This window comes from Nanorana parkeri, unplaced genomic scaffold, assembly GCF_000935625.1.
Source record: "Nanorana parkeri isolate BGI_ZX_2015 unplaced genomic scaffold, ASM93562v1 scaffold10, whole genome shotgun sequence".
Lineage (NCBI taxonomy): Eukaryota > Metazoa > Chordata > Amphibia > Anura > Dicroglossidae > Nanorana > Nanorana parkeri.
Window position 1 is genome coordinate 455,127 of NW_017306278.1, and position 12,787 is coordinate 467,913.

The window sequence follows — 12,787 nt, forward strand, 5'->3', positions numbered from 1 at the left end:
ACACTTTATGTGTGTGTGTGGGTGTTATAGAGAGAGACACACACAATGTGTTTGGAGGTAGAACAAATAGGAGGATAGGAGAGAGAGAGAGAGAGAGAGAGAGAGAGAGAGAGAGAGAGAAACATTTGCACACAGAGACTCCAATCAAAATGTTACTAAGTAGATATAACATTTGCTCTGATCTTTGCCATCTATGCAATTGTCATATAGCCATCTTATAGCCATCTATGCAATTGTTTGGCATGTCCACTTAGTTCCCCCTATGTCCAGGCAGAATGTTAGGGTTAGTTCAGCACCAGGGATAGTCCCCCTAGGTACAGGCAGCATGTTAGGGTTAGGTTCAGCACCAAGGACAGTTACCCCATGTCCAGGCAGAATGGTAGGGTTAGGTTTAGCACCAAGGACAGTTCCTCATATGTAGATGCAGAATTTGGGGGTTAGGTTCAGCACTATGCACAGCACCCATATGTCCTGGCAGACTGTTGGGGTTCGGTTCAGCACCAGGGACAGTAACCCTATGTGCAAGCAGAATGTTAGGGTTAGGTTCAGCACCAGGGCCAGCTGTGGAATGAGGTGACCCCCACACCCCCAAATCACACCGTCCCCTCACTCACCGCTCTCCAGGAATGCATCCACAGCCGAGAAATCCACACAGCCGGCTCGGATAGACTGAATCAGCTGCTGAGAGGAGCCTAGGCTTCTATAGCTTGGTGAGAAAGAGAAGGCTTTGCGTCAGTACAGAACAAGGTGCCCTTCGTGTGACATTTTCTTGATAATAAGAGTTTGATAAATCATTACTTTTACATTCACATCTTAAAGGGGCCGCGTCCTCCCAGATCTCCGCGAGCTGTCAGTCATCCGGGAGATTGCGTAGTTAATGCGACTCATAGGAGGGTGGGGGGATCAGTAATTAGAGGGGGCACGCCAGGACCACGTCCTTTTGCATTAAATACACAGCCAGCAATGAGTCCCTGTCAGCTCCAGTATGTTTTTTATTCCCTTTGCATTCGCATGCTATTTTTGCCTTGCTGGGACTCTGCAGTGTCTGGATTGCCAGGATCAGAGTCAGATTTGTATTGCGGACCCTGCAATCTGCTTCTCGGGGATGAGCTGCAAAGAGTTAATGGTCGACTATCAACTGTGAATATTCAGAGATTATCTGTGCTTTATAAAGTCTCTAATTAGCCCATTAAAAGGATTTACTATTCAATTACGTATATTTGGACGTGCCATGGCCTTGATAGTTCACAGAAGTGTCTTTTTATGTCATAGAGGGCTCAAAGTTATATAGAGATAGACAGACTGATAGAGATAGATAGATAGATAGATAGATAGATAGATAGATAGATAGATAGATAGATAATAGATAGATAGATAGATAGATAGATAGATAAAAAGATAGATAGATAGATAGATAGATAGATAGATAGATAGATAGATAGATTGATAGATAGATAGATAGATAGATAAGGAAAGGAACATAAATACGGATATATAATTTTCCACATACATACAGAGATGCATCGATAGAGATAGCTAAATAGATAGATAACAGATAGATAGATAGATAGATAGATAGATAGATAGATAGATAGATAGATAGATAGATAGAGAGATACCTAGAAATGGATACAAAAACTTGCCAAATAGATACATCCATACATACATACACATACACCTATACATACATACATACGCAAATAGACATATAGGAGCAATTCGCTATTCGGGGTACACTGAAAGCTTATGGAGCTCTCCATTTTGCTGAAGAAAATCTACAACTTACCATTTGTTATCTACATATACAATTTGCTGTTTTAATATTTTAAATTGCTCAGCCGTTTCTGTTTTTACTTTCTTCATATTTTATTTCCTCATTCTTTTCTGGTTTTCTCGAGTTCATCCCGTGTAAGGATCAGACACTATTATGCTGTGTTATGTCAATGCTTCTTTTTTTTTTTTTTTGGCTTATGGAGTTTTTCCCCTCGGCACAGCACCTCAGAAGCAAAAAAAACATATAAATATACATTTTCGTTTCTTTCTTTTGTTAGAAAATCCTGACTCTGAATTTTGTGTAGTAGGACGTTCAGAGAAGGTGCAGGGCCCTAGAATCACAGGAATCGAATTAACGGAGCTCAGACTGACATATGGGATAAAAGTAATTGTACAAATGGTATCGTTTATTTTCTCAAATATTTAATGAAATTTTCTGTTATTATTATTACCAAAATTAATATTAATTAACTAATAATGTAGTGTATGATATTATTTTTTAGACATAATAAATAAATGTCCCAGCAAAACGACTCAATTAATATTTTTTTTTCCCTTTAAAGTGTCAGTAATAAAAGGCTACACCACGCACCGCATTTACTATCAAACGTGACGTCACAGAGAGTTAACCCCCCTGCCTGCCAGGGAGCCCTCAGCCCCCTACACATCTAAACGTATTGGTCAGTATACATGGCGCTTTATGGGTAATTGAAATACTGCGCCCACTGCACCGGGTCCTAAGTACATGGAAAGGGGGGTGTGCTTTACTCACCGTAGGCTGTGATTATATATTGTGTGTATTGCAGAAGGTGAAGTATGACAAAAAGAGAGCTATAGAGGAAAAGAGACAGGAGAAAGAGAGTGGTGGAGAGAGTGAGACAGAGAGATAGACTGCAACATAGAGACAAAAAGGGAGGAAATAAATAAATACATAAATAAACAAAGAAAGAAAGAAAAAGAAAGAAAGAAAGAGCTATGAAAACAGAGTTATATATATATAGATAGATAGATAGACAGACAGACAGACAGACAGACAGACAGACAGATAGATAGATAGATAGATAGATAGATAGATAGATAGATAGATAGATAGATACAGAGAGAGAGAGAGAGAGAGAGAGAGAGAGCAGAAATGAGAGGAGGGGAGGACAGGTAGAAGGACAATGGGGTCAGAGAGCTGCAGATATTCTGCTCAGTTTTCATATTCTGGAAAATGATTTGGTTACTTTTTGGTGAAAAGCTTTCAACATTGGAAATGTCAACTGTGGATTTTGTGCAATAATATAAACTTTTCTGGCATGTGTTATACATTTAAACAAATAATTGATGATATTCTTCTGCAGGTTATTGCAGTCATGTGTATGTAACTCTGTTATCTGGATCCCATTACACTGCATTGTCTTATGCTCAGCATAGTACTTTTTGGATGGTATCTTGATGAGTTCTCTCCTCTTGTTCCTCTCTGTGCCTTGCACCTATATATCGATTTGTATACCTGGACCCTGGATTTGCTTTATATCTTTTAATAAAGATTGACAGATATTTAAAAAAAACATCACATCTGAAAATGATACATCCTGTATTAAACCTGAAAAGAGTCACTGGCACCTGATGACCCTTAATCTCAGCATAACTTCTAAACCCAACACTAACCATGTATTTAACCATTCAACTTACCCCTTAACCTAACCATGGTCCCTAACACTAACCTTTAAGGCTCGGGCAAAATGTACATCATCACAATGATTAATACAAAACACTGCAATAGTTGCAACCAAAGCACAGCTGTATTGAAATTTTAATGCAGTATGCACTTGTTTTCAATATCACCATATCAGTGTGCTAAGCCTCCCAAGCCCGGCCTTCCCCCTTAAGCCTCTTTGATGTTGATTGAGGCTGCCCATCACATTAAAGGACCAATAAGGAGGCTGGAGAAGCAGGACAGAGTGGGACCAAGTTTGACTAAACCAGGAAAAGTCATGATTAGTATATAGCTTTACTGGCCTATATACCTGGATCTACTGGTTGTTTTGGCATGCTGTATTCACTGAAGATGACCCTCCGCTTATATTACTAAGATATCCACATATAAACCTGAAAAATGTCAGATCCCTGGCACATCTAGATCATGGTGAGGGTAAGAACTTATCGGCCTCCCCTCGTATTTTTTTTTTACAGACTTAGTCTGAATTGTTCAGGATTGTGAAGGTTTCCATAAGCTTACATTTAATGGGAATACCAAGCAGGATAGAAATTGCCATCAAACACACTTGGGGCCTATTTATAACATGATTAACCCAAAATGTACACAACTTTCCCCCAGGATTCACACATTCCCAATGGAATCCAAATAGAAAATATGTGAAAGTTGTGTGAATCTTGTGTAAAAACATTTATAATTTGACCTCCCATTTATACAAGTAGCCACGTTACACCACACAGCTGATGGTTTGCATTTACCCAACACAGTGCTGATGTGCTTAATCGTGACCTATCGCACTGTTACTTTTTTTTTTTTTAGAACTTTATTGAATTGTCACAAGTTATTATTATTATTGTTATACAAGATTTATAGAGCGCCAACAGTTTGCGCAGCGCTTTACAATATAAGGAAGACATTACAATCACAATACAATTCAAGACAAGATGGTAAGGAGGGCCCTGCCCCTGAGGGCTTACAATCTAAAAGGGAGGAGCCAGTGATACATGAGGAGGTAGCTGTGTGGGGATGAATTGTTTGAGAATGTGATGGTTCAGTGGTTAGGTTGAGGTGGGATCAGCTTCCCTGAAGAGATGGGTCTTAAGGGATCGCCTAAAGGCAGTCAGAGTTTGAGATAGACGGACAGGTTGAGGTAGAGAGTTCCATAGGATGGGAGAGGCTCTAGTGAAGTCCTGGAGGCGAGCATGGGAGGAGGTGATGAGGGAGCTGGAAAGCAGGAGGGCTGGGGAAGAGCGGAGCGGACGATTAGGGTGATACTTTGAGACCAGGTTGGAGATATAGCCGGGGTCGGAGTTGTGGATGGCTTTGTAAGTGGCATTACATTAAGTTCTATGGGCACAGTGCAGTGTGATGCGGGGAAAAAAAGTACTGCATGCCGTAATTTTTTCAGTACAAACCACATTGCTGAACTCATCACATCTGGAACAAGGCAAATCGCCTTCTCTTACGTTGCAGCTGTGCTGGAAAAAAATGCCCAGCAAAGCACCAACGAACTGGGTGTGAATGGGCCCTTAAAGTGACATTAAACCCTCAGATTTTTTTACATAAACCAATACTGTAATGTGCGCCTTACTGTAATCCATGGTAGTTTCCCTTCTCTTTGCTGCTCTTCCTTTTAAATCCTCATGTCTTCTCACGCTGGGGGAGAACTTACCTTTTCAGCTCAGGGCCTCTTCCTGTAGTGCTGGCTCAGGTTACAAGCCTATAGAAACTAATACACAGACAACGTGTATCCATTCCTGAGACAAGGCAGTCTGCTGCAAAACAGAAGTTCTGCAGAGCATGAGAACAGATACAGATTTAAAAGGAAGAGCAGCAAAGAGAAGGGAAACCACCATGGATTACAGTAAGGCGCACGTTACAGTATTGTTCTATGTTAAAAAATCTGAGGGTTTAATGTCACTTTCATGTCAGCTAAATTCTATATTATTATTATTATCATTATTACTATTATGAGCTCCAGATGTACATATGCTTAACATTAGTAATCAGGAGGGTGGAAAGAAGCGCTGCAACCCTGGGATATTTTGGGGATAGTATAAATAACAACTTTAAAATCAATACTGGACTGAAAACTCACTGTTGTTTGGACGGACAAGATGAGGTCTTGCAGATCAAGAGTAAAGGCTGTATGGATCGCTCAGCAGTGTCTCGGGCCGATCGGTGTGGATGTGGTAAACGGGCTACATCATCGAATAGGCAGTTCATAAATATTCACTGGTGATTATTGTACTGTTAGATGGACGTAGAAATGTCCTGCCGGTGAGAGGTATGGGCTTGGAAGTATCTGGTTTGGTCCCCTGGTGATGGAGGAGAGATGGTAGTGACAGCTAGGAGGCTCCTGTGGCTGGAGCGCAAGAAATCTGCCGTCCTGTAGCCTTGTTTGTAAACAGGCTATGCACTGAGGGTGTTCGTGCCGTCCAATACCGTGGGAAGTCAGCTGGCCAGGCTGAGACCCGACGGCTGAACGGGAGCGAGAGTGCCGCTCTGTAGCGGTTTGAAAAACTGTCGGCAGTCGTTGTGACAGATCGTTTTGGAGACAGGCATAGGACTGGAAAACAGTGCGGTCTATCTTGCTGGGTGATGGGAATGTCAGTCGAGCAGTTTGGCTACGCGTTTCGAGGTTCAGGACCTCTTTGTCAAGCCAGAAGTTTGTCAAGCCAGAAGTGGTCAAGATACTCTTGATCTGCAAGACCTCATCTTGTCCGTCCAAACAACAGTGAGTTTTCAGTCCAGTAATGATTTTAAAGTTGTTATTTATACTATCCCCAAAATATCCCAGGGTTGCAGCGCTTCTTTCCACCCTCCTTTTTACATATGTCTACAGGGTTCCTCCCCCTGAACAAGAAGCTGGCTCACCCCATTTTTTAAATTTTGTTCTAACTTTTGTTTTAACATTGTTTCAAAATTGTTCCAGAATTGTTTAACATTTAAATTGATTTTAAACAGATCTATTCCTCTTACCACATTCCATAACTGTTGTGCGCTCGCCATTTTTACCGGTTTTAACATTAGTAATCAGTTACCTTCACACTTGCAGAATCCCTCTGAGGGCAGAGCCTGTGTTTGATGGGTTCAGCGTTCCAGGATATTACTTTGTAGTATACAGAACAAGGATACCAGCAAATAACTCTCTTTTCTGCATTTTGTTTTTGGCTCTGTTTTGAAGCGGCAGCAACACAACAGCATCTCATTGGGGTTTATCGAGGGCTCTGCATGCGGGGCATGTGGTGGGATAATGAGACTATTTAGTGAATCATCATTTACTACACATAATGAAGTGACAGAGTGTAAAATGAATGACCCCCAGAGACAAGAGTCCAGGCATTATCTCCGGAACACAGGAGGACAACCAATAATAATAATAATGATCACACCGATGATGATAATGAGATGGTGTTTTTAGTGATATTCATCTTGCAGTGTGGAGGGGGCACGGGGGGAGTCTTCTTCATAGAAAGTGAATTTCAGCCAGAGCCCTATGGAAAATAAATCCTGTTTATTATAATCCAATACTTAAAGGAGCAGAACACCAAATTGTAAAACATCCGGGTAATAGGATAGGGCAACGAACAACTTCCAGGACTATATTAAACGCTGAATTCAACCAAACTGATATTTCTATTATAAGTGTTGTCTGGAAATCTTAGTAGCCTGCAAGCTGGCTATAACTCGGGTATTGTAGCAGAGATCCCTGCCATACATCCTGGCTCTGTTACTGCCCACTTTGGGGTGTTTCCCTGCCCCTCCTGTGTCATTCTTCATGATGTAAAACCTTTAACCTTGTTCCTTGAACTGCTCATTCAGAACGAGAATTAAATGAGGATGCTGAGTACTCATGACTGAAAGAACTGAAATCCCCCAAAGTGGCAGAGCCAGGGACAGTCAGGGGGGTCACTTCAGTCCAGGGGAGGAGCCGGTACAACTGTGCAAGACTGAATGGAAGTCTGGCATTCAGGTTTAAATAGATGTATGATTTAAAATGTAAAGCCCTGCAGCCACACTTAAACAAAGAGGCAGGATTCTGGTGGCATCATTGATTTTATATTGCCACATGGCCATATTAGGTTAATGTCATGTACCACATGACCATATTAGGTTAATGTCATTGACCACATGGCCATATTAGCTCAATGCCATTGACCACATGGCCATATTAAGTCAACGTCATGTACCACATGGCCATATTAAGTCAACATCATGTACCACATGGCCATATTAGCTCAATGTAATTGACCACATGGCCATATTAGGTCAACATCATTGACCACATGGCCATATAAATTCAATGTCATTGACCACATGGCCATATTAGGTCAACATCATTGACCACATGGCCATATTAGCTCAATGTCATTAACCACATGGCCATATTAGCTCAATGTCATTAACCACATGGCCATATTAGCTCAATGTCATTAACCACATGGCCATATTAACTCAATGTCATTGACCACATGGCCATATTAGGTCAACATCATTGACCACATGGCCATATTAGCTCAATGTCATTAACCACATGGCCATATTAGCTCAATGTCACTGACCAAATGGCCTTATTAGCTCAATGTCATTGACCACATGGCCATATTAGCTCAATGTCACTGACCACATGGCCATATTAGGTCAACATCATTGACCACATGGCCATATTAGGTCAACATCATTGACCACATGGCCATATTAACTCAACATCATTGACCACATGGCCATATTAGCTCAATGTCATAGACCAAATGGCCTTATTAGCTCAATGTCATTGACCACATGGCCATATTAGCTCAATGTCATTGATCACATGGCCATATTAGCTCAATGTCATTGATCACATGGCCTTATTAGCTCAATGTCATTGATCACATGGCCATATTAGCTCAATGTCATTGACCAAATGGCCTTATTAGCTCAATGTCATTGACCACATGGCCATATTAGCTCAATGTCACTGACCACATGGCCATATTAGGTCAATGTCATAGATCACATGACCAACTTAGGTCAACATCATTACCACATGGCCATATTAGCTCAATGTCACTGACCATATGCTCATATTAGTGCAATGTCCTTGAGCACATATAAGGTCAATGATGTCACCAGCATCCCACCCCTGTGTATACGTGCAGCTGCGGGGGTGGGGAGTGCCCTGTTCGTAGCTGAATGGATGTTTGAGTTGAGTGCAGTCACTTTGGGTAGGCCGTGCACAGGCACAAATAAAGCCTATGAACAAGCTCCAAGTGTTTATAAAGTAGGAAATACCACTCCAAGCATGAAAGTGCAAATAATTTCTTGCGTATCCTTCAAATATACATATAAATATAGTGTCACCATAAAAGACAAACCAATATATTTCATCGCTTCTATTACTTTTGAGGATTTTCGACTCATTCAAGTCTAGTACCTTTCAGACCAAGATCGTCCAGCACAAAATGTCCCAATGAAGCCACTGGAACGTGTTGGCTTGTCTTTTATGCTGACTAAGCTATTTCAAATGCTGATTATATCTGTCAGAAACCACCTGCTACTGCGCATACACGGGGTCCAGTTTTCCGTACTGGCGGTGAACGGGCACTTGCGCGCATGCGTGTGACCACGGAACAGCCACACAAAAGCGCACCAAATGGCGCACAGGAAGTGATGCTGCTTCCTGATGGATCGGCCTATTTAAAGCCAGTCTACCTGACTCCAAGTTGCTGGATTGTCTTCAGCTTCCCCTGCGTTCCTTGTGCTTCTGATTACCTTGCTGACTTTGGCCCGGATTGTCCTTGACCTTGTTGATTGCTGCCAGGCCCCTGACCTCCTGCTTGCTCACTGGACCTGCCTCTGTCTCCTGCCTTTGTACCTCGCTGCCCGACTGGATTGATCCCTGGCTTGTTTGATCTTGGATCCTGCTCTGCACTCCGCTGCCTGCCTGGTTTTGACTACACCTCAGCGTGACCCGATCCGGTGCCGGAACTCCATCTTGCACGCTGTGATCACCACTGGCACCTGTGCCACTCGCTGTCCACTCAGACTCTGTTCCCAACTCCAGAGTCTTTGGGACACGAGGTGCCGGGGAAGCCTCCTCCCTACATTCAGTCTCCACCCAATATCACTTACAATGGATGCAGCTCCTTGATGTTTAAAAGTTTTAGTTTCCTGCAGGATCAGCTGGTGCACTGAACATTGGTCCTGTTATTGTGTTTTGGGGTGGTTCCTTTCCCTTGCAGTGTCCTATGGAGCCACCCTTGTGTGTGCTACCGTGTTTCCCCGAAAATAAGACACTGTCTTATATTTTGTTTGGCTCACAAAAACACACTGGGTCTTATTTTCGGGGTAGGCCTTATTTACAAAAAATGTTTATGTACAACAAGCCACACTTATTCATGTACAACAGTCTACATGTATTCATATACACAAATATGGTGATCAGGACAATCAGGGGGGCCGTACCTTTCCAAGAACAATTTGGTAACCAATCGCTGGCCAGAATGAGCGAAGCGCACTTTCACTATCGATTCCTCACAGGCGGAGTGCATGTGGTATCACTCCGCCTGTGACAGGAGCCAGCGCTATAGAGGAAGCATCGGCTTATGCGGCTCTGCTCCCTGCGCTGCCGCCTCGCTTCCTCTAGCGCCGGCTTCCTTGGCACCTCTGATTCTCTCATGCCTCTCCCGCGGCTCTTCAAGTTCCCCCCTTATGCCACCACTGGCCCTGGGAATGGTCACAACTAGGTCTTATTTTCGGGGTAGGTCTTATATTTTAGCAATTCCCAAAAATAGTACTTGGTCTTATTTTTGGGGTAGGTCGTACTTTCGGGGAAACAGGGTAGTTAGCTGTGTGTTTCACCATAAACACACAGACACAGCAAGCAAGTCAGGACACGTTCTCATTCTCTAAGCTGGTAGATGAACAGTTGCTGGGGACGGCTCTGTCCTTTGTGATCTTGTACTGGACAGGAAGTTCAGGGAAGCCGAGCTGAGAGATTTGGAGCTGTTTGGAAACATGATGACTGTGAATGCGTGGGAAACATATAAAGAAATACTTTGCGGTGCGATGTATATTTGTTTCATCTGGATTCCTTATAGAAACAAAGTTTGAGAGTTTAGTAAGGAAATGGACCCCAGAGCCCGTATCTAATACCTGAATTTTGTTACAATTTGAAAACCATCTTCTTTTCTTAAAAATTTGGGTAAATGAAAACTCTCAATTTCGCTCACCCGCGGTGTACGGTTTTAAATACAGTGAAATAAAACTGATGAAAAAAAAAATGTGACCTTCCCTGTAAGTAGTAAAATAAGCACCAAATGATGAAACAATGGAGGATAAAAGGTAACAACATCCCTTCGGGTGAAGCTCATTGTTCTGTTATGGAAGGGAGCCGGTGCACATGTGGGATACAAGCTGTCGGACGACAAGGAGCCCTTGCCCTGTACGGGCGAGAAGGACACCCCGCAGAGCCGACAAATGTACAGAGTCCATTTCCCTCTCCCAGGGCGCTTGTACACCATAATATTTAGGCAGTGATCAGGTCCCCGGGGGGGAGGCCGCTGCTTCCATCACCTGACTCTTCACTGTGATAATCTCCTTCACAATGACTGGCTGTAAATCTGCATCCATCACCGGCTCAGCTATTCACACTGAATTAACAAGCCAGCGAAGTCTTAATTACTTTGTCAAAGATGAATAATAGTAATTGATTCACTCCTCGATCACATCACCATCACTCTCTCACCGTGAGATAAGAAGCTTCGCTGGAGGAAGAGGGGACAAGGAGCTCAACCAACGTCAGGGAAGAGACCTGTGTGTGTGAGGGGGGGACTGAGAATATTACAGACATCAACCTGCAATATAAAACTCTCACCCCACAAAATCTAAAGTGTATCTAAACTAAGGAACACACAATGTAATATATTGCAGCTTCCCAGTGCTTGGAGGTGGCGGCTGCATTTGTTTTATTTTCACCTGGTGATCCTCCCAGTAACTAGGGATGGTCCCGATATTCCAGTCAACCAACAGTTTACCCTTTAGTGAATGGGGAGGGGTACAAGTACTCCTTACTCATTCACAAGGGTGGGGGGGCACATCTGGGTGCCCTTTTATTAAAGTGGTACCCTGATGTTAATAAGCCCCCCCCCCTGCCTTCACCCCCACAACCAACGCCCCAGGGCTTGTGGGGAAGACACCCTTGTCCCCATCGGCACAGTGACAAGGCGCTTTCCCAGCGGCGACCCTGGAAAAGCGCCCTTCCAGTGGCCTTGTATTGCAGGGAGGGGGGGAGGTTACTCACTCACCCCCCCCCTTTCCTGCCCTGCCAGGCCAGTGTTTGGATCAAGGGTCTGTTTGGGAATTTTAGGGGTGACCCCATGTCTTTTTCCCTCCCATTTTTGGGAGTGGGTTCCTCCTTAAAATTCCTACCAGCCCTAATGGGTCTGGTATGACTTTTGGTGGGAACCCCACACACTTTTTTTTCTTTGTTTTTTTAAATGGCGTCCCTCTTAACTTTCCTACTAGACCTAAAGGGTCTTGTATTGTTTGGGAGGGGGAAACGCATGCTTTTTTTTTTCTTTAAAAATGTAATTTTTGCTGCAGCAGGTTCTTTACATTGTACAGATCCGCCACTTTACAGGCAGGTTAAGGGGACCCCCCAGGCACCATATTTAAAACTTTTCAGTTTTATTGTTTCACTTAAAGTGATGTTAAAATCACTGCTCCTTTAAAAACAGTATTTTTAAAAGTGTTTTTTTGCATTGATACATGTCCCCCAGGGCAGTACCCAGACCCCCACACATGTCCCCCAGAGCAATACCCGGATCCCCATACATGTCCACCAGGGCAGTACCCGGACCCCCATACATGTCCACCAGGGCAGTACCCGGAACCCCATACATGACCCCCATGGCAGTACCAGGACCCCCATACATGTCCCCCAGGACAGTTTCCCGGATCCCCATACACCTTTTATGGCCAATAAATTGCATATAAGGCTTTGAAATTGGGACACTACCAGTAACACATTTTCTGTCTTAAGGTGACAACGCTCACTGAGTATACTGTATAGAGTAGCAGTGTTGTCGCCTAGGCTGCTCTCCTGATTCAGACTACAACCACAACATCAAGCATTGCTTGATGTTTCAGTTCAGTGCGCGGGAGGTTATAAGGGCACTGGATGTCTGGCAGGATCAACAGATATATTTCTGTACTTGCAGAAAATGTTCTTAGTCTAAAAAAAGGGAAACTAATACAGCCATCACATTATGAAGCGGTAAGCTGCAGTATATTAATCTATTTTCTTTTGTTACACTTTAACTATTG

At 43.1% G+C, this 12,787-nt stretch overlaps 1 protein-coding gene across 1 annotated transcript in view; it reads right to left on the reverse strand.

Annotated features, from left to right (window-relative positions):
• SLC6A5 (solute carrier family 6 member 5) overlaps positions 1–11,092 on the reverse strand; it is a 73,359-nt gene extending 62,267 nt beyond the window's left edge. The window contains exon 1 of the mRNA XM_018554748.1: positions 11,036–11,092. Coding sequence (XP_018410250.1) covers positions 11,036–11,092 — 57 coding nt within the window. The remainder of the gene's footprint in view (positions 1–11,035) is intronic.
• Positions 11,093–12,787: the final 1,695 nt, after the last annotated feature.